Raw genomic sequence first — 22,002 nt, forward strand, 5'->3', positions numbered from 1 at the left:
AGCCCCCCGGTCCTTTCCCAGTAGGCCTGGGAAAGGGTGAGGCCTTTCTTTGCCACTGCTCACAGCACACTAGCAATGGCTGGGCCCTTCCCCACCCCTGCATCCCAGGGTTTAAGCCTTCACCTTCTCCTGAACTCCACAAAGAACACAAGCCGACAGAGGACAGTTTCCCATTGTCCAGAAATGGGTTTTATTCTCAGCCAAGAGACAGCAAGACTGGTGGTAGTCAGGGAACCACACAGCTGCCAGTATGGCACCCCCGTGCTCGACTAGGGGAGGGACGGAAAGGTGGCTGTCCACGGGCTGGGCATGATCGGGAGGCTCATCAGAGGTGGCACACGCTGGAGAGGGGGATGTCAGGGTGACAGTGTTCCCTTGTAGTTGGGCCACAAGACTCCTCAGGGACAGCATGGTGATTGATTCCCAACACTAGCGGCGAGGCTGTGGCGGCCGTGTGTGTGTGTGTGTGTGTGTGTGTGTGTATGTATATATATATGAATATTTATAGATATTTATAGAATGGGGTAGGAGCAATACCACAGAGGGGGCACAAGTTTTCACCAACATCACGCCTGGATGTGTCAGCTCACCACTACAACAGACTAAGTCACAGATGAAGGGGAGGCTTTGGGGCTGGGGAGCCACTGTCAAGTCACAGAACAGCCGTCCAGGCAGGCTTGGAAAGGGAGGTCTCCGAGGAACAGAGGGATCTGGTTAGAGGTCGAAGGGGGGCCTGGGGCTCTCAGGACGGGATGGACTTGCCTGACCCGATCGGCTGGCAGTTGGAGAGAAAGCAAAGAGAGAACGGAGAGAAGGAGGGAGAGAACTGGTAAGGCAAGCAATGCCAAGCCCGGTGGGGCAGGAGGGGAGGGCAGGGGGAGAAAAGGAAGCTGCGGGTGTGGGCAAGGGTTCTGGAATGGAGGAGAGAGATGAGAAAGGGAAGGTGGGAGAACTGGAGATGAATGGGGGCCACAGCTTCCCCAGGGTCTGGGGTGGAGGTCAAGGCAGCCCCCCACCCCCCCACCCCCGCCCCCTGCCACGCACGCTGGTCTCTCATACACCACCAGGCAGTGCACCCACAGCTCCAGACACATGCTCGGCCCCTCTGCCTTCCCTCTTTTTGTGGCCCCCTTGTCTTTCAACGTACTGGCCCAGGGCCACCCCTAGCCTTGGAGTGTGGGGCCGCGTGCCCCGTGGCCACAGCTACCAGTCCTCATGGAGAGAGACAGGAGAAAGAACACTGTTTGAGCCAGGAGGGCGAAGCTAAAAGGATGGCTGGAGGGGGCACTGGACACCCCTCTGGGCGGGCAGAAAGCCCGGAGTCCTCGGAAGGGACCCTGGGGAGGCAGGGAGGTCAGGCAGCCGGATGCCAGTTGGCCACAGGCTTATAAGTCTAAGAGGGGAGCCTCAGCTGGTCGGGGGACCACAGGTCGCGTAGGTGAGGCTGGGCCCTTCCTGCTGGGGAAAAGCAGAAGAGCAAGAGTCAGCGGCAGGGGCAGAGTGACAGGCGGGTCGCTGGGTGAATGTGCGGCCCAGACAGGGTGGGACTCAGAGAAGTTGACTCGGCTCAGGTCAGTGGACACTGCTGTCCCCTTGGCTGAAAAGTGTAGGTCACCCCTAGGAGTAACAGGCCCAAGCCCATGAGCCCGTGGACAGGCTATGGTGCTTCGTCTAGGGCCGAGGACGGGCTGTGGTTTGTAGTGTGCCTTCACAGGCGTGACAACACCAAGGAGGTAGGGGAGAAGGGGCCGTGTGACCCTGCCTCGCCTGTGAGGTGTGGACAGGGCCCTCCAGCTTTCAGAAATCAGCACATAACCAGAGCCTTGGCCCCAGATTGCTGCTCAATCGCTGGCTATGTGATCGAGGAGATGGGGCTCCGACCTCCTCTGCCCTATCGTGGATTCGATTCCCAGAGCTCCTTGCCCCAACAGCACAGCTCAGACGGGGGAATGAGCGTGGCATCCCCAGGATGAAGTTCCAAGGCCTCTGGCTGTCTGAGTCCAGCCCCACGCACAACGACGCCCGCCCCCTCCGAGTTCCCTGCCTCTACACCGTAAACCGTGAGCTCTCTGCCCTCCCTGACGGCTCCAGAGAGCACCCACGTCTGCCAGCCTGGGTGCGGAGCCTGTCCCAAGAGCTCCCCAGGCTCAGCCATGGAGGTCTTGAGCAGTGGCACTGAGTCCCGAGGCTCGCTGAGAAGGGAGGTGAGAGAGCCAGCTGGCAGCAAGGACAGAAAGAGGAAAGAATAAGTCTGGAGCTGCAGAAGGGAGAGGGAGGGGAGCCTGGCTCTGAGGTCCCGGGTGCGCCCCCCGATGTGGAGCTGGTGCAGCGGGGGGCAGACACACCGTTCATGCAGCAGGCAGAGAGGCATGTATGTACCTACCGTGGCTGACGCTCCTCAGGGGTCACTGATAGTGATTCTGAAAGACAGCACGAAATCAACATGGCAGTTCACACGCACGGACGGGGCAGGCCCGGGGGGTGGGGTCACGCACACGCACACGCCCGGGCGTGCACACACATGCTGTGAGGCCCCATGGCCCCGCATGCGCACGCTGACACATGCCCACAAACAACACGCACACGTACACACCTCCCCCGCCTCCCGCTGCCCAGCACCCTCACTGGCCGGCACGTGCAGCACGGATCCGGGGCATGCAGCCACTCGGCACACTGAAGCACACGCGCGGGCTGAGTCACAACACAGAAGCTCGCCCGGACACAGGAGGCGTTTGCACCAGCTCCCTGCACACTCGTGCCTGGCGTGCTCAGAGGGCCACCTGCAATGCTCCGTAAGGGACAGGTCTTGCTTTCTCTGCCCAAGAACCTCCCAGGGCTCCCTAGTCCCCACAGCATTGAGCCTCAAGAAGACAAACTTCTGTGAACTTTTAAGGTTTTGCAGCCTGCCCCACTGTCGTCAGGGCAACCTTTTCTTATTCTTCCTCATTCCGTCTGCACTCTCCTCTGGCCAGCGGCTCTCCTCGATGCATCCCCACTAAACCTTCGCCCACACCACCGCTCCATACCCAGATGCCCCTGACTTCTCACCACCTGAGTCTTATCCCAGTCAGCCCCTGGACCTCCCCCATGTCAAGCTGTCTTGAAGCTTCCCAGACTGTTCTCTTCCCCGAGGCAGGGCCGTGACTTGCCAAGTGTTTCCTGTGTGTTGGCAAGACTGGAGTTAGAGCAGGTGTCAGATCTTCCTCTTCCCCTATGTCACACCTCAGCGCGCACCTGGGCGTGCCAAATTCCCTTAAGAATCTGAACACCGAGGGGAGTTAGCAAAGTGTTCCTACAGCCACATTTGCACTTCATGCGGCTTCTCTACAGTCACTGTCTCTCTCCCTCCATCTTCACGCCAACCCTGGGAGAAAGGCAGAATGTTAAATATCATGTGGTAGAAGGGACACTGAGGCCCCGGGAGGGAAAGTGACTTGCTTACAAGCACAGGGTTAACCAGAACCTCTGGGCTCCAGTCCAGCGCTCTTGACCGTGCTGCCTGCTTTACCCATCTGCTTTGGTCATCAGAGCACCGTGGAAGCAAGTCCCATCTCTGCTTCATTTGGGGTTCATGGAAACTAGACCCATGAAGGCTAGGTCCTACCCTCCAGCCATCTGGAAACACAGGTGGATGCTATTGGTCTGATATGTTCTTCCTCAGAGAATGTGGCCAGTGGAAACACGGACTGAGATATCAGAACGAGCTTCCTTGAAAAAGGGTCACGAATCAAGAAGGCAAAGCCAAGGGATGAAGTAGAATTCTTTTCCCTGGAAACCTCTGGAAACGGGGCAGCCTTTCACCCACTGCTGCCCCCCACCCACCATGTTGGTCCAGGCCAGGTAGGGGCAGGGGGAAAGAAGAAAGCCATTAGATTGCCCCGTCCCTCCCAGTCCCCTTTCCCAGCTGCTCGGCATCCTAGCCCCGTGCCTGAGTGCCATTCTTACACTCACACCCGTGTGCACGCCCACACACACACATCACACACACCTTGCTGGTCACAGTCACAGCCTGGCCTCTGTTGCTGTGGGCCAGAGGCCAGACACCCCCCTTGGGACAATTCAGAGTCAGGACTCAGAAGGGGGGCATCAGAGTAGCCCTGAGGGTAAGTGAACAAACTCCACATCTGGAGAAGATCTGAGTTCAAATCCCCAGACGTGAGGTGGGTCACTAGGGGCTGGAAGAGAGAAGTGGAGGACGGAATGGAGAATGGCGGAGAGCGAGGAGAAAGGAGGTAGGCAACAGTGGGAGAGAGAAGTGAAAAGGGAGGGAAGCGCCATGCAAGTGCTGGAAAGAAGGGGGCAGGTGGGATGAGTCCCACGGCCCCCTCCGCAGAAACGACCACCTCCGGGACTCAGCGCTCCCTGGGGGGGCAGGCTCCGCCAGCCCTCGGCCACACCTCCGGCCACACCTCCCGTAGCTCCGGCACCCACGTCCGAAGCGCCCCGGATGGGAGGGGGTCGGCTCTGGCCCCACCTCCCTCCCGGCCACGCCCGCCCGGTGGTCTCTTCCGACGCTTTCAGCCCCTACTCACCTGGGGACCCCGGGCGGGGCGCGGTTGGGGCGCGAGGGCACCTGGGGGGGAGGACCGAAGGGGTCAGGGGAAGCCCCCGGCCTGGAGGGCACGGGGGGCGCCCCCCCCAGGGCGGACCCAGCAGGCGGAGGCCCAGGAGCAGGGCCCCGCGACCCGGGCCGGGCTGGGGGCACGGCGGGGGCTCGGCGCTGCGGAGTGGGGCTGGACGTGGGTGACCTGCGGGCGACAGGGTGCGGAAGACAAGGAAGGGAGAGATGAGCAGCTCCGCCCCACCCTGAGCCCCGCCCCCAGCCCCGTGCCGGTCACGCCCATGCGCGCAAGCCCCGCCCCGCCCCGCCCCGCCCTACTCGTTCCCGGAGTTTAAGGCCCGCCTCCGGTGGCTCTAAAGTTCCAGCTCCACCCAGCCCCGCAGCCAGCGCTTCACGGCAAGCCCCGCCCCGCAACAAGCCCCGCCCATTTCTAAGCCCCGCCCCCTGCTCCAGGTGGGAGCCGCTCCGGCGACGCGGGCGCGCCACTGCCCGGTCCCGGCCCTCCTCCCGCGGGCCCCGGGCTGGGGGGCTTTGGGGCCGTGGGGGCCGGCCCTGGTACCTGCGTCCGGCCGGTACGCTCTGCACCTGCAGCCAGGAGTCGTCCACAGGCGGGGGCATGGGCGTGCTGACAGTGGTCGTGTTGATGTCGCCGATGATGCTGAGCGCCTCCTTCAGTGCGTGGTACATGCGCAGCATCTCGTCGCGCCGCTGCGCCTGCTCCGCCGACTCCTCCATCAGTGTGTTCTGGTCCCCGCACGAGTACAGGTTGGCCAGCAGCTCCGAGAAGATGAATTCCTTCGTCTGCGGGCGAGGAAGCGAAGAGAGGACAGGCTGGGCTCTGACGCCTGTACCACGCTGACTGCGCCGTGGTGTGTGCGCTGGACTGAGAACTCGGGGCCGGGGGAGAGGGAAGTGTCCTGGCTTTGCCGCCACCTGAACTCGGAGATCTCCCCCGCCCGCCACTTCCCCGTCTCCGTCCTTGCTCTTTCCTCAGATAGTCCAGAGAGGAAAAGTGACCTGTTCAAAGTCATAGATCTGGGAGGGCTCCCAGGGCCTATCATGCAACCAGGACACCTAGTTGTGCAGCTTTTTTTCGGTCTCAGTTTCCCCATCTGTAAAATGGGGCATTTGCACCCTGTCCAAGGACTTGCATGCTCCACTGGGCCAAAATAAGGTGGATGACAGTTTAAATTTTCTGAGCCCTTGAGTGACAGGTGTAAATGTGTGTTTGGATTGGATGAAATGTGTCTGTGTGTGTAGGGGGTTGGGGGGGGGTGGTTAATGTTCTCCTTAAACTCCGCGGGTGCTACCTGGCCCAGGCTCTGGGATAATTCATGGAGAGGCACTGAGGTTTTTTATGCCACAGGCCTGTGTCTTACTTACTCGTTCGTTATTCAGTGATGTGCTGAGCACCTACTATGTGCCAGGCACTGCGTTACTCTCTTTTTATCCCTTTAATTCTCAACTCTGTTATTATCCATATTTTACATACAAGGGAGCAGAGGCTCAGAGAGGCTAGTTTATTGAAAGTCCAACAGAATTTGTGGCAAAGCCAGGATTCAAACACAGTACTAATTCTCTGGCAGCCATGCTTTTTTTCACTAAGCCGTGGAAGGTAGTGGTTCTCTGGGGTGTGTATTTTAAAACACAGTCTGGGACTTCTCAAAAGATGTGATTCCTAGTCCCTTTTGGAAAACATTTAAGAACATTTGTAGTGACTTGGATATGTGAATCTACAAAACAATACAAGGAACTCACACTTTATTTCTTTTGGACAGCTCTGGCGTGGCCCTATACCTACCTCTCTAGACCTGGTCCCATGGGACTGGCCTGTGCCGCCCCTGGGCCAACCTGGCTGCTGCTGCTTCCCTGGTCCCAAAAGAGCACCCACCGCCCACGAAGCGTTGCACCCACATTGTTGATCATGAGATGCATGATGGTCTTCGGCATGAGGTCCCTCACGGTCTTGTTAACGATGGCCATGTATGAGTCCACCAGGTTCCGGATGGTCTCCACCTGCCGCTCTAGCTGTGGGTCCATGGAGTGCATGAAGTTGTCCGAACCATTCTCCTCAGTCTCGCTGGCCTGCCATTGAGAATAGAGGGCATTAGGGTAGCTGGGCTCTCGCAGCCAGGTTCTAGGCACCCCCAGGGGCTTGGCCCCTCCCTCCAAGGGTGGCCTGGAACCCTGAGGCGCAGAGAACAAATGGCCTGCACACACAGATGCCAACTCCCCCAAACGCTCTGCATCTGGGCTCTGCCCAGTGCCTCTTAAGACCCCAGACCCTGTTCAGTCTGATCTCGGCTCTCAGTCTACTGCCTAGAATTTGCCCCAGTTTCCCGGTCCATCGATTAGGAAAGGCTTTCCAAGGTCCCTTCCTGATTCCAAAGACCTGGCCGGAGCTGCGGCCGGGCTGGAGACACCTGGCTGAAGGCGAGGGAGGGGCACACTCACTTTCTCCTTGTCCTGGGAGGCCCACGCCAAAGCCACAGAGGTCACGCCACCAGCATTGCCACCGCCGCCGCCACCAGCAAGCAGAGCCGGAGCAGACACACACAGAGAGGAGAAGGGGAGTGGACTCAGGGCACCCTACCCCCACTCTAAAGCAACTCTAGACGTCAGCGAAAGAGAGGAGGAAAGTGAAGTAGCCACGAGAAACCACCATTATACGCAGGGGATGCGCGAAATGCCAACGGGGCAGAGGAGGGGGCAGAGGAGGGTCACGACGGGAGGAAGGCTTAGCTCTGATCCCGCCCCAGGACAGGTAGGGGGAGGATCTGTGCTGTTTCTGAGCCCATAAGGGCTGAGGCTGGTGACCCAGGTGGCTTGGCCCCCTCCCGGCACTACCACTCACCCCAACGCGCTCCGGATACACGCCAGCCCTCAGGAAGGAGGCCTTCCAGCTGTCCACCTCCTCCTGTGTCTCACAGGCCAGTTCCAGCTGCCGATAATCCTTGTAGACATTCCTGCAAGGGCAGGCAGGGAGGGGAAAAGGCATGAAACCCACTCACCCAGGTGGTTAAGGGCATGCATGGATGGTGGGGGGGGGGGCGGTCATCATGCCTGGGGTCCAGTCCTGGCTCTCTCACTTCCCAGCTGTGTGACCCTGGGCAATCCGCCTCTCTCCAAGCTTCAGTTTCCTTGTCTAGAAGATGGGTTAATAATGACTCCTACCGCCCTGGGTTACTGTCAGGATTCAGTGAAACCAGCAGTACGATGCTCTAAGAAAAAGGGGGACTGAGCCCCTCATAAGAGGGGCACCCCTGACCAGGCAGCCCCCAGTGGCTCCCTCCCTGGCCCTCTGGGAACCTCCCTGATGGCAACTGTACTGGACCCTCATCTCGAGGGAGGTGAAGCCCACAGGAGTCAGCCCTGGCTTGGGAGGGGAGAGACCCGGTATTGTCACGGACCCCACTGGACACTGAGCAACAAGAAGGGACCAGGCCTGATGGGCTTTTCTTCTTCCCAGTGCCCGGCAGAGTCTACGCAGAACAGGCACTAACCCACTAACCGAATGACTGGAAGGTGGTGGGGGCGGGGGGTGGCGGAAGGGGGAAGGAGATTTTGATGTGAAGTCCAGCACCGAGTAGGGACTGGGTAAATATCTGTCAAATGAATGACGTGCTGTGGGGCTCAGGGCAGGGTCCCTCTCCTCTCTGCCCAGTGAGGCTGGTTTGGGGCTTGCAGGGTCTGGGGACCCACCTCTGCTCAGTGTTAAAGAGGGCAAAGATGTGCTTGCTCGACATGAAACCTTTCTCCACATCCCGCAGCTTCAGGTTGTCCACGGAAAGCATGTATTTCTTCTCTTTCTCCTGAGGATAGAGATGGGAGCAACGGTGAGGGGGGCTGCGCCTCACGTCCGAAGAGCACTCTGTGCTGGGGGCGGGGGGCTGGGGCTGCGGACCCCCAGAGTGGCCCCGGGCTTCTGGGCGCCAGGGCCCCCCTGCACTGAACAGGTGCTGTCTGAAGAGAGCTGGAGCCCTGGGCCTGCTGAGCACCTCTGGTGCCCGATGACCTTCAAGCCGTTCCCAAGAGCGCAGGGTGGCAAGACTGAGGGTGGGTCCCGGTCCCACCCCAAGCAAGCCCTGGATGCAGTCCAGGCCGGCCCCAGCCAGGGACCCCGCCCTCAAAGCCTCTCTCCCCGCCGGCCCGGCCAAAGGAGACCTGCTTCGGATAAGCTGCTGACTTCATTTCCTGACTGTGGAGACAGAGAGACAGGGAAGGGGGGGCCGCCGGCAGCCCCGGCGGCTTCAAAGGGCCGGCTCAGCCCACTCCCCCCAACCCACCCATGTGTTAGCAATCAGGCGCACGGCACAGACCCGGAGGTGGTACGCCTGTGTGTGCAACGTGTGTGTGGCCGTGTGCCTGTGCGAACGCACGCCGGCCCGAGCACGTACGCTGTCACCACTGTGTGTCAAGGCAGATGTGTGCACGCTTTTGTAGATGCGGGCGGCAACTGTGAATACCTGTGTCGTATGGAGCGTGCCCGCGGGCCACACCGTGGGCACACGCATTTGCGTGCCCGTGGCCTGTTTAATAGGATTGGTTTGGCCGGAGCCCTCTGGGAGGAGTGACGTGTATCTGTGGATGCGCATGTGGGCGCCAGGCCGGCGTGCACGCGCGTGTGTGCCTGCCATGGGCTGAGATCTGTCTGTAGGTTGCTATGTTCAAGGGAAGGCCCGGGGATCTGCGGACGAGATAGTCCAGGACGGGGCTCTGGGAGGAGGACAAGGGTTTCTGCTGCTGGCACCCCACTTGCCCACACTACAGGACCCATGCTGTGGCCGGGGGTGGGGTGTGGGGGGCGGGCGGGGATGTCTATGTGGGTCTCAGGGCTTGGGCACGAGCCTCGACCAGGACCACGGGTCAGGGGCTGGGTTTAGGAGGACCCTGCTCCCAGTCCTGCCCACCTCCTTCTGCCCCCCGCCCCCTCCACCCGCCTGGCCCATCCAGCCACATAAAGCCTTCTTTATGCCAGGCGGGTGGCCAGGAGCCCCAGAGGGCGGCTGGGGGAGGAGAGGAGGAAGTTGCACACGCGGCCAGGGAACATCTGGAAGCATTCGAGGGAGGCCCCGCCACCACCCGCCCTGCCGCCCTGCCTGCGCTCTGGGGTTGGACTCTAGGTAGGAGCGGCCTCCTCCCCCCACCCCTCCCTTCCTGCTGGCCGGCCCCCTCCCCAGGCCCCTCCTTCCCAGCCACAGCTCCCGCTCACCCCTGCCACGTCAAAGGAGGCAGAAGGGGAGTCGGGAGCAGAGAGGGGACCACGGGCTGGCTGGGCTGGGGCTGGGGGGCCTTGGATCTCCAGGAGATGGGGCCGAAGCTCCCACCCGACCGACAGACACTGCTGCCTGGATGGATCAGAGGACACCTCCACTCCGTCTACCCAGTGTTTAGACTATCTGTTCAGGACTCCCAAATTGTACAGTAGTCTGCACATTGGTTAGGCTGGGCTGGGTTAGACCCTCGGCACCGCCGCTGGAGAGCTGGACCGACCCCCACACGCCATCCCAGAACCGGAGTCTGGAGACCGGGCAGGGGACCGGGGGGGGGGGGGCGGGTTGGGAGGGATGCTGGGAGGAGGTGCAGAGGGAAGGGGGGGTACCCTGCTGTGAGACGGGATGGGGGTGCTGACGGGTGGCAGAGGAAGAAATGAGAAGCTGGGGGGTCAGCGAGGGCTGGGGGTTTGGGCAGCCGCCTGTCTGCCCAGAGGGCCACCCAAGTCCCAAAGGCCAGAGGGCTGGCGGCTGGGGTAGAGAGGGGGACAGATCACGCTCCTCACAGCCCAGACCACCTCCATGTCCCCCAGGTGTTCTAGTGCAAAACTCCGCTCACATCCAACACACACACACACACACACACACACGAACTCAACGACTCGACACGCACACCCCCCACAACTCAGGCACATACCTTCCCACACCCAAACTAAAATCACACATCTGTGACTCCTGCACGTCTCACGCACACACACGTGCGCGCACACGCGCACCCTCACCATGGAACACCGGCCCTCTCCCATCCTTACATCCCAAGTACATGCATATTGTTCCCCGTGCACACCCTCCCTCCTCAAGTCCATCTGCCACATACACGCACCTTCACTTATACACCGAGCACAGGCGCACACGCCCCGGAGTCAGACCTCGGGCACACACCGTCTGCCCCCAACCACACCTAGATGCTTACACCCCAAACGCTCTCCCACAACCCCCCCCCAACATCCACCAGCCTCGCACACCCTGCCTCCCAGCATTCGCTGCCCACCCCCACCCCGCCCACACCAAGTCAGCACGGCTCCCACAGGCGACCCCACTCGAATGTGCACACAAAGCTCAATGAGACCCCGTCACGGGAGGACAGGGCCCCTCTTGGATACATTTCCCTGCAGTATAGCCCTCAGCCCCAGGTCACACGGTCCCCTGGCCCCGTATGAGGAGCCCAACATAAGGGCACCAGGAGTTCTGGGGCCAGCGGTCAGCACCCCCGGCCCACGAGGGGTCTAGGCAGCCTGCCTGAGCGACAGAGCAGGAAGCGACCCCCCCCCCCCAACCTCGTCACGCCACCTCACACTCCCTCCCTTCCAGGGGCCCCATGCTCTGGGAGAGGCCAGCGTTGGGGTAATGAGGTCCAGATGGCTTGGCGCCCCAGCCAGTGACGACAGAGGGCCCGGCCCAAGATGGGGGTGGGGGGGCTTGCCCGGGATGACTTGGAGGGGGCGGGGATCAAGGAGGGGGCTCGGAGACCAAAATCACAGACCCCACCCCAGCCCCACTCCCCCACCGAGAGCGCCCTCTCCTCTAAAAGCTTCCTCAGGAAGAGGGTTCCCTCCCCCACTCTGTGGCCAGCTGGAGTTCATTACTACAAGCCCCCCCCCCCGCCCCCAGCCCTCCCTATTCTCTCTGGTCACCTCTGGAATCCAGATGTGGAAGCCAAATAGACTCATTCTTAAAGGAGACCAGCAGCAGGGGAGGGAGACGGCAGGGGCTCTGTCTGCCCCTGTGGGCAAGGAGGGGTTTTCCGTGGCTCCTCTACAGGGCTCCATCACTCCTGGTCCTTCAGCCTCGAGGCATCTGGGGCACCTCCTTTGCACCGACAGGGTCTGGGGGACTGGGGTGCAGGGGTTAACAGGGCGTCTGGCAGCTGGACGTGTGTGTGTCATAGGCCTGTGGGGGCCACGGGGGAGGCGGCGCGCCCTTGGAGCAGGAAAACAGGAAGGCCACAGGGCTGGTGGGGTCAGGGGGGTGCCCAGCACCCCTGCCCACCCTCTCCAGGGCGCTGAGCCCCAGGCTCCCCGATCCCGATAAGCCATCTTCTCTGTCCAGCCTGGATGAGCTCCCGGGATTGCCTGGATCTTTGCAGCCCAAGTCCATCCAAGGGTCTTTGATGGGATTAAAAAAGACCCGTTTGTTGGGTGGTTCGGTCTACTCCTAGCCCAGGGTGTCTGAGCCTCACCTCCTGACCAGTGGCTCTTTCCTTACCTCGTCATCCTTATACCAGGACAGATTCTCGGCCGTCAGCACAAACCAGTACTCCTTGGAGCCCCCCTTCATGATGCCAATGTTGTTGATGGTCAGCCAGCCCTTCCGGATGACCTGGAGGGTGAGAGGGCAGGAGGTCAGTGGGCAGAGGCCCGGATTCCCTGCGGAGGATGGGGTAGGCAAAGAGAGGTGCTCAAAAGCCCGCCCCTCTTCTAGCTCTTGGAGGCCTGGCCGGTCAGAGCAGGCCAGACCTGCTCTGGTTTGAACCACAAGTGAACAGACTGGAAGAGGCAGGAAGGCAGAGGTCGGGTCGGGATAAAGAGCCTTTTGATAGTTAGAACCACCTGAGTAGGGGACTGGTAGCCTTCGTAGGGGATGAGCTCCCCACTGCTCAAAGTGTGGAGTCGAGTTGAGGTGGCCAACTGGGCCACACGATTCTGAAGGTCTTTTCAGCTTGAGATGCACCTTATTGTAAGACTTGTTTCTGACCTCAGGGACTTCGCACATGCTGCTGCCGCCTCTGCCTAGAACGCACTTCCCCTCCTGTTTGCCTGTCAAATTCCTATGCGCCCCCCCCCCCCCGCCCCAGGCATCAGCTCAGGAGTCACATTCTCAGTTCTCAGGTGGGCCCTCCCTGGCCCCCAGTAGGAGTCAGGACCCCCACTATAGTCTTGTTGTCCTTTATCACTCCTTTCTGTGACAATGGCTGAGATTCAAAATTTGTGTGTGTGTGTGTGTGTGTGAGAGAGAGAGAGAGAGAGAGAGAGAGAGAGAGAGATTATCTGTTGATGCCTGTCTTGCTAAATTGTGAGCCCTCTAAAAGCTCACTGGAATATCCCAGCACCTTGCAGTGTGCTTGGCAGGCAGAAAGTGATCAATAAACATCTGTGACATGAACACATGAATGCAACAGAAGTAGGGTTCTCGGGGTCTCTGGCCCCAGGCTCTGGACAGGAGTGGGGTGTTGGGGAGTGGGAGCAAGGGGAGGGGCTGAGCACGAACTGAACAGGCCCCTTTGTCCCTGGGGAGCCCAGAGTAACAGGCAAAGGTCTCTTTTCCTTGTAGGAAGCTGCTGTCCCCAAGACCATCCTGAGCCATCACCGCAGACCAGGGCCTGCAGATTCTACTCCAAGGTCAAGGCCACTAAGTAGACCCTAGCGGTGGGCCATCCTGAGCGTGAGGAAGCTTCTTCTGCTCCATCCCCTGGCCCTGACCTCCCTGGCTTTTCTGAGCATCCAGAGAAGACAAGAGGAGCCTGGGGCTCGCAGGAAAGCCCTCTGGGGTCAGGCCCGCTTCCGAGGCCCCCAAAACCCTCCTGGAGCCTTCCTTGACCCTCTCTGGCTTCCCCAAGAACCTTGCAGAGAACCCAAGTCACGCAGTGGATCAGTAGCGGCGTAGCTGTCTTAGCCTTTAACAGAAACAAGAGAGCCAGGTGCCCCATGATCCTTCTCCCACCCTGTCCCGGTTCGGTGAGGATCCCCTCAGTGTCTCGTCACTGTCTTCGGAATTGAGTCCAAATGCCACGCCCCGGCACTCCATACCCCAGGATCTGACCAGCAGACCTTGTCATGCTACTTCCTGCTGACTTGCAGCCTTCGTCCTCCCTCGGCCACCCCCAGCTCTGCCAAACCTCCTTCCAGAGCCCCTGCACCAGAGACCTCCTGCTCTTCCAGCTCCCACCCTGCCTGGGTCCTGACTGCAGGCTCAGGTCTCCAAGGGGCAGGACCAAGGTCTGACTCCTGTCCAGGGACCAGCACAGCGTAGACGCCACCGAGCGTTTGCTGAACCGAATTGCCCTGGGATATTACATTCATCAGTGCCTTCGTTCTAGTGAGCACCTACTGTGTGCCAGGCCCTGGGCTGAGGGCTGAGAATGTGCTGATGGACAAGAGAGACCCGGCCCTTTCCCTCATGGGGTTTGAGAAGGAACTAGATATGAAGCCAATAATCACACAAACACCTAGATTATTGTAAAGAAACTATGGCCTCTGGAAAATTCCAGATTATGGCTTGTGTGTACAGGTGAGGATGAGAAGTGGTGCTTCAGCAGAGATCTGAAGGGCAGAAGAAGGCAAAGAGGGACATGTTTCTTGATATTTCACTCATCTCTTTACTCAACTCTCTGGGAGAGATGGCTACCTTAAAAATAGATTTCTCTTTCATCCATCCATCCATCCATCCATCCATCCAACAGATATTTAAGGAGCACCTAATGATTGCCAGGCCCCCACCAGCCATTTTCACTCACCCAGCCCACATGATCTACCTCTGACTGAAGTAGATACTTAGCTCATGCACGCTGATGGGTAGGCTGATGGGCTCTGTGTATGGCTAAGCCTTGCCTCTGGACTGAGATTGTGTGTGGACACCCATGTGCTGGTGTGTGCAAGCAGCTCAGGCCAGGGTGCCCTTTCCCCCACCGTGTGTCCCCACTACAAATGGGCCCCCTCCTCCCCCTCACTACATAAGCCAAGAGCCCCAGTCCTGGTACTCACCAGAATCTCATCCTGCAAAGAGGTAACCATAGCAACCACGAGAAGCATCGGGAGAGAGGAGAGAGGGTTACTGAGGCAGAGTGGGAGGCTTGTGGCTGGCAGCTGACAGGCTCCCTGGCCCCTGTGAGACCCTTCCCCTCGGGGGAGGGGACTCTCAGAGCTTGGCGTCCGTCCGGCACCCTCCATCCTTCCGGCTGGGGCACTGGGGTTCACTCACCTGGTTCCCTGAAGCCTTCTTCTTGTTCATCTGGTTGCTCCTCTGCTGAGCACTAATAGGGAGCGAAGGAAGAGTCTCAGAACTTCTCTCAAGAGGCCTTGCTTCAATGCCACTACCCAGTGGGCACCACGCTCAGAGGGTCAGCCCAGCAGGCCTGTGTCCTATACATGCATGCATGTGCGCGCGCATACACACACACACACGCACACGCACACACACTCACGGGAGCTGTCACCTTCTCCGCCTAGGGAGCACTCACTTGGCAAAGCCTATGAAGTCCTCATGATTGGTATTCATGTAAGCCAACTCAATATCGATGAGAAGCATGACCTTTGAGGATACACACGTCAGCAGGCAAGGGGAAAAAGTACGGCAAAGTTTTAAAATGCATGAAGAGCTGGAAGAAATATACTTATGGCACCTATAGAATCCATAATAAATCAATCAACACATCAGTAATAGTATCCATAATAAATAAAAGAGTTCCTACAAGTCAATAAGTGAAAGGCAGACAAGAAACACAAATCAAAAATAGTCAGAGAACATGATTGCATAATTCATAGAAGAAACGCATATAATCAATAAGGATGTGTAGGAAAAAAAGCTCACCCTCATTAATAAAGAAATGTAAATGAAAACAATGAGACCCTTTCATAATCTATCAAATGAAAAATAAATATCAATAGTGACCAGTGTGGGCACACTGTGGGGAGACAGATTCTCATACACTGTTGGTGGGAGTGTAAATTAGCATCACCTTCTTGGAGGGTAATTTGGAAATATTTAACAATATTAACATGCACATATTCATTTCTAGAAATCTATTTATCTATCTATCTAGCTGGTATCTATCTGGTAGGTAAGCTCATCAAGTGAGCAAAGCTATGTATCCCAGGGTGTTCAGTGTGGTGTGGTTGGTAATAGTGAAAAATTGGAAACAAGCCAATGGCCATAAGAAAGTGAAATAAATTATGGTCGCCTCTAAGCAATAAAGCACTCTACAGCTGTTCAAAAGAACGAGGACAGGAGTGCCTGGGTGGTGCAATCGGTTAAACATCCGACTCTTGATCTCGGCTCCGGTCACGATCTCGCAGTTCGTGAGTTCGAGTCCCACTTCGGGCTCTGCGCTGATGGTGCAAAGCCTACTTGGGATTCTGTCTCTCCTTCTCTCTGCCCCTCCCCTGCTTGTGCTCTCTCTCTCTCAAAATAAATAAATAAATAAACTGCTAAAAACTTTAAAAAAAAAAGAATGAGGACAATTTCTAAGTTCTGTCATGGGAAGATCCCCTTTGCAAATAATGAGGATTAATGGGATTCAGAACTGAGTCACGATCAGAGTGACCTTTTTTTTTTTAAGTGGAAAGTGGAAAAAATAAAATTTGTTTAAATGTTTATTTTTGAGAGAGGGAGAGACAGCAAGAGCTGGGGAGAGGCACAGAGGGAGGGAGACAGAGGATCCGAAGTGGGCCCTTTGCTGTCAGCACAGAGCCTGACGCGGGGCTCGAACCCACAAACTGTGAGACCGTGACCTGAGCCGGAGTCGGCCGCTTAACCCACTGAGCCACCCAGGCGCCCCCAGAGTGACATTCCTGATCCACACTGCCGGGTTTTGACCCAAGCCCCACGGCTCCCTGTAATAAGCCTGTGCTCACTGAGCCTCAAGTTCCACAGATGAAGTGTTTCTGCCTCACAGGAGTGGTGAAGACACATGAAATGAGGCAGATCACATGTCTGACATGTAACGGGGGCTCCACAGATGTTAGCTACTACAATTATCGTTAGAGAAAAAAGGCAAGACACACAGCAGGGCTGTGGTTACGGAAGATTAAGATGGAATCTGGAATCTGGATGCGCCTAGAAAAAAAAAAAAATGCCTGGGCCTGGAAGGGAACACATCAAACTGTGCGTGATGGTTATTTTGTGGGAGGAGCTGGGGGCAGGGAAGAGTCAATGAAGGAACACTTACTTGTAATTTGATTGCTTTTATACTGACTGAATATTTTATTAAGTATTTATCACTTTTGAAATGAAAGAGATCTGTAAGGATTCAAAAACACCACATCCAAACAAAGACGTAGACAGCACCATCATGGAGAAGGGCTGGGAATTGGGAGCCAGAGGTAGGTATAGACAGAAGGATGACTGAGAGATGGACAAGCAAGGAGGACTCGCCTGTGAGCTTCGTGAGGGCCGTGAGGGAGCCTGCTCATCTCTGCTCCTCCGGCTCAGAGGCGACATTCAGGGACCATGTTTGCGGTTGAATGAATCGATGAATGAATGAATGAATGAACAGGGACCGTGTTTGTGACTGAATGAATCAGTGAATGAATGAATGAATGAATACTTGATAAATGACTACATAAATGGAAAAGGGGGTGGCTATGACAGGCATATGGTGACCCGGAGAAGTAGAAAATAGAGAGAGAGGCCCCAAGAGAGATGATGAGAGGACAGACTGTCAGAAGGTTGAGAAGGAGACAGTGGAAATGCCAGATGGCACAGCTCCAGTAAATAGTATGGAAATAGTATGGAAATACTATGGAAATAGTATGGAAATACTATGGAAATAAATAGTATGGAAAACAGTATGGCGGCTCCTCAAAAAGTTAAATACAGAATTACCAAATGATTCGGCAATCCCACCTCTGGGTGTATGCCCCAGAGAACTGGAAGGGGGTCTCAAAGAGACATTTGCACACTAATGTTTATAGAAGCATTATTCATAAGAGCCAAAAGGTGGAAACAGCCCAAATGGATAAACACTATGTGGCATATGCCTTAAAAGGCTTTACAAGGACGGAAATTCTGACACCCGCTACAACACGGATGAACCCTGAAGAAATTGTGCTAAGTAAAATAAGCCCGACACAAAAGGACAATTGTCGGGGTGCCGGGGCGGCTCGGTCAGTTAAGCGTCTGACTCTTGGTTTCGGCTCAGGTCATCATCTCACGGTTCGTTAGATCGAGCCCCACGTCAGACTCTGCGCTGGCCGCTCAGAGCCTGCTTGGAGTTCTCTCTCTCTCCCTCTCTTTCTGCCCTTCCCTGTTCACACGCCCTCTCTCTTATCTCCCTCTTGTTCTCAAAAATAAATAAACTTAAAAAAAAAAAAAGGAAACAGAATTAAAAAAAAACAAACAGGACAGTTGTAAGCTTCTACCTAGAGCAGTCAAATTCATAGACACACAAAGTAGAAAGATGGTTGCCAGGGGCTGGTGGGGAGCAGGGGACGGTGAGTCCCTGTTTAATGAGGTTCAGTTTGGGCAGATGAAAAAGTTCTGGAGACAGATGGTGCTGATGGCTGCGTGACACTGTGAATGTGCTTAAGGCCACTGAACTGCATGCTTAAAAATGGTTAAAATAGTAAATTTCATGTTATATATATTTTACCACAATAAAAAAGAGAAGCAGAGGGGAGCCTGGTGGCTCAGTGGGTTAAGCATCTGACTTCGGCTCACGTCATGATCTCATGGCTCCTGAGTCTGTGAGTTCGAGCCCCGCGTCGGGCTCTGTGCTGACAGCTCAGAGCCTGGAGCCTGCTTCCGATAACGTGTCCCTCTCTCGTTCTGCCCCTCCCCCTCTCACGCTCTGTCTCTCTGTCTCTCTCTCTCTCAAGATTAAATAAACATTAATTTTTTTTTTTTTTTTTTTAAAGAGAGAAGCAGTTGGGGCGCCTGGGTGGCGCAGTCGGTTAAGCGTCCGACTTCAGCCAGGTCACGATCTCGCGGTCCGTGAGTTCGAGCCCCGCGTCAGGCTCTGGGCTGATGGCTCGGAGCCTGGAGCCTGTTTCCGATTCTGTGTCTCCCTCTCTCTCTGCCCCTCCCCCGTTCATGCTCTGTCTCTCTCTGTCCCAAAAATAAATAAATAAATAAATTTAAAAAACGTTGGGAAAAAAAAAAAAAAGAGAGAAGCAGAGAGTAGAGGCGAGAAAGTGTAAGGGAGATGGAGACAGAAGAGACAAAATGGGAAGGAGGAGGAGAGCCCGGGGTGGGGAGGGGGAGAGGTGGGGGGCAGGAGGGACTCACCTGCTCCTTGGTGCGACCCTCGCGCTCCCGGATGTGGGTGGTCACGATGCGCTCCATCTCCTCCCGCAGGCGGGGGTACTGCTGGAGCTGGGGAAGGGCGGGAGGGGAGAGAGCCACGTACACAGGGGGCACCGGCGGGGGGCACCCCCACCCCACCAGAATCCAGGGATCCAGGGGTGTGGGGTGGGAGGCACACACAGAATGCCCGAGATGAGGGGAAGAGAGGCCTGGGGTCCCAGGAAGCTGAAGGCACCAAGCCACGGCCACCCTTTTCCCCAAGTGTAGGATCCAAATGGCAATTCAAAGGTCTTTCTGGTTCCAGGCCCTCTTCACTGGCCTACTTGGGCATCTTCCGGGGGAGGGCAGTTCCCAAGGGCGGAAATGCCACGGGGCTCAGCCTCCTCGGCCACCTTGGTGGCAGCCATCTTGGAAACAGACTGTTCGATTGAGGCCTTTGTTTGGGGGACCGTTAGCTCCCAAAGCTTTCGCTGACCCTTGGGGCTACTCCTTGTCCTCCCAGAAGCTTGGAGGAATCAGGTGGAATCAGGAGTCGGGTGGAATCAGGCAGAGAACAGCCTCGAGATTCCTATCCGGGAAGAGTCTGGGGAGGGCAGGGCCCAAGGTGCCAGCTGGCCTCCTGAGTCAGGCTGGGGACAGGCAGTGGCCCTGTCAGAGCTGAGGGAGGGGCCAGGGGAAACAAGCAGGCACATACTGGACATGCAGGAGCCCCAGGCAGGACATGCGAGGGCACAGGGTGGGCGGCATGCGGAGTGGGGTGCCAGCAGCATGAGCAGTACCCCGCGGGGGCCTGACTGGGCCCCGGGCCCTCTTGGTAGGATCCACCCAGTTTTGCCTCCCTTTGCATGCCCCTGCCTGGCACCATCATCCCCAGCGGTGTCCGACCAGCTCTGAGCTGGCCAGGCGACCGACCGGTCTCTACCCCACTGCTTTGGGGTAGGAGCTCAGCAGCACCCATTTCCCTCCAGTTTTTATCAACTGAGGACGAAGGGGAAGTTGCTCCAAACCTTTCTCTCTCTGCCTGTGAACTCTGCCCTCAGCTCAGCCCGGCTCTGGACAAAGCCCAGGCTGCTTCATTCTCCTTCAAGACTGTTGGCTGCCACCTCCTCCAGAAAGCCTGCCCTGACCACCCCAAGAGCTGGGTTAGGGGCCTCTCTGTGGCCCCCCCCACCCCATCAACAGGATTGTGGCTGCCCTGAGGGCAGGGCCAGGGCCAGGCACGAGGCTGGGGCTCAAAGAGGGCATGTTGAAGGAAAGACAGAATGAATGAAGGATGGATGTCTTTGCCCTCCTTGCCAGGGTGAGTGGACGCCAGTTCCTCTGGCTCATGGTCAAGCTCCTCCTCGGGGAGGGGGTCTCGCTGAGCTGATGATGGGGAACCCACCCACAGGAACCTCGAGTCCCACTGGCCTGCCCTCCCCACTTGGTGGTCACGTGGGACCCAGGTAGGGCCAACCTCAAACCAGTCCTGTCCCTCTTCCCATGCCTGGGTCAGGCCCCTCAGGTGGATCCTCCTACGTGGGAAGAGACCTGGAGGTTAGCGTGCCTGGGTCGCAGGTAGTGATTCTAAGGGCAAGATGGAGGCTGAGAAGATGGGACGGGGGTGGGGGGCACGGGGAGAGGCAAGAGGATGGGGAAGAAAGTGGCACCCTGGATGCCCAGGAGAGGTAGACATGAGAGACGGGACATTGCCCCCTCCACCCTCGGCCATCCCATGCCTATGCCAAGGTGCGGCTGACGTGGCCAAGCACAGGGGACCATGGGGAGAGGTGGCCTGAGACCTGGGGCCTCAAAACAAACGCTGGCTGGACGGGCCTGGTGGGTCCGCTGCCCCACGAGGCCCAAGGAGGGGCTCCTCCTCCTCCTCGAAGTCTCCAACTTGGGGCAGAGATTCAGGACTGAGTCACCACCAGCAGAAGGCTTCCTCTGAGGTGGTCCCAAGTGCTCCCTCCCAGGGTGGGGCTGTGGCAGGGGTGTGGGGGGAGAGGGGGGAGGGCCGAGGGAGCAATTTGCCAAAGACCATGACCAGTTCTCCCACCAACCGCCTGGACGTTACATTTGTCAAGTTTTCCACGTGTCACACAGGACAGGGCAGCCTCAGCCTCTTTGAGAAGTTCTGTTCCCTTTGAGCATCTTTTTCCATTCTGGCTGCCTCTGAGCATTTCCAGGACTTTTAGCCAGTTTTTAAAATGGAACATTTCTCTCTCAGTCCTTGGCTGAGGGAGCGGGGCGGTCAGTTTGGAGCCCACGAGTTCGTGGCCAAGGACACAGGCCCTGGAGCCACATGACTGTCGTTTCAAAGCCAGCCCCTGCCCTGCCGACTGTCCTTAAAAAAGTGACTGCAACCTCTCCGAGCCTTGGCTTCTCCACACGTAAAATGGGGTAGTAACAGCACCTTCCCTTTTGGCGTTGTTGAGAGGATTGAGCAGTACGTCCCACGTGTGACATTAAACTTTAGATTTTATCCAGAGAGGAAAGTTGCAGTCCCAGCAGGTCTGGGAATAGTTAAGAGCTGACTATTTAGAAGCCTCTGTCGGGGGGGGCGGGGGCCTTGCTAAACTTCTAGAAGATTTGGGGAGGAAAAAAATAGACGAAGATGGGTGTATTTTGCCGTGTAAAGAAAAGAGATCGTTACTACTCATTAAATAAATCAAAAGGCAAAATTATTTTTTAGAAATAATTATGGGGCACCTGGGTGGTTCAGTCGATTGAGCGTCCAACTCTTGGTTTCAGCTCAGGTCATGATCTCACGGTTCGTGGGATCCAGCCCGGTGTAGGGCTCTGTGCTGACAGTGTGGAGCCTGCTTGGGATTCTCTCCCTCTCTCTCTCTGTCCCTCCCCCACTCGCTCTTTCTCTCTCAAAATAAACTTTAGAAAGAAATAATTTATAAGGTTTCCCCTTTAAAGTTTTTGTTGATCCATATTCCTCCTGACAAAAATCTACAGACTCACTGTAAGACTAAATTTTTCAGAGTGGAAATGGGAAAGTTCCCATTTTTCCTTGCCTGCTCTTAAAGTAACAGTTAGCAATTTGGTGACTGTGCCTTTGGAATTTTGTTATTTATATATATTATATTATTTCCTCCCCCCAAATATTATACATTGTCTTCTGAAACCTGCTTTTCCCCCCCACAGTACACTGTAGAGGGACATGTGAATGGAAATAAATATGCCTGCCCTTCCAGCATATAGTCTGCCGTTGACTGGGTG

At 56.9% G+C, this 22,002-nt stretch overlaps 1 protein-coding gene across 19 annotated transcripts in view; it reads right to left on the reverse strand.

Moving 5' to 3' along the window:
• Positions 1-161: 161 nt before the first annotated feature.
• DNM1 (dynamin 1) overlaps positions 162-22,002 on the reverse strand; it is a 44,386-nt gene continuing 22,545 nt past the window's right edge. For 2 of the 19 annotated variants that reach the window (XM_058693958.1, XM_058693959.1), the window contains exons 11-23: positions 18,775-18,861; positions 15,011-15,081; positions 14,752-14,803; positions 14,535-14,546; positions 12,040-12,153; positions 8,264-8,373; positions 7,416-7,527; positions 7,016-7,027; positions 6,476-6,646; positions 5,121-5,362; positions 4,533-4,748; positions 2,384-2,420; positions 162-1,458 (exon numbers count right to left, since the gene is read on the reverse strand). In XM_058693958.1, the coding sequence (XP_058549941.1) occupies positions 2,399-2,420; positions 4,533-4,748; positions 5,121-5,362; positions 6,476-6,646; positions 7,016-7,027; positions 7,416-7,527; positions 8,264-8,373; positions 12,040-12,153; positions 14,535-14,546; positions 14,752-14,803; positions 15,011-15,081; positions 18,775-18,861 (1,221 nt within the window). In that variant the 3' untranslated portion in view covers positions 162-1,458; positions 2,384-2,398. Of the gene's footprint in view, positions 1,459-2,383; positions 2,421-3,805; positions 3,808-4,532; positions 4,749-5,120; positions 5,363-6,475; positions 6,647-7,015; positions 7,028-7,415; positions 7,528-8,263; positions 8,374-12,039; positions 12,154-14,534; positions 14,547-14,751; positions 14,804-15,010; positions 15,082-18,774; positions 18,862-22,002 lie in introns of all 19 variants that reach the window. The other 17 variants (XM_058693949.1, XM_058693950.1, XM_058693952.1 and 14 more) reach the window with 14 other exon arrangements.

Source organism: Neofelis nebulosa, chromosome 12 (assembly GCF_028018385.1).
Source record: "Neofelis nebulosa isolate mNeoNeb1 chromosome 12, mNeoNeb1.pri, whole genome shotgun sequence".
Taxonomy (NCBI): domain Eukaryota; kingdom Metazoa; phylum Chordata; class Mammalia; order Carnivora; family Felidae; genus Neofelis; species Neofelis nebulosa.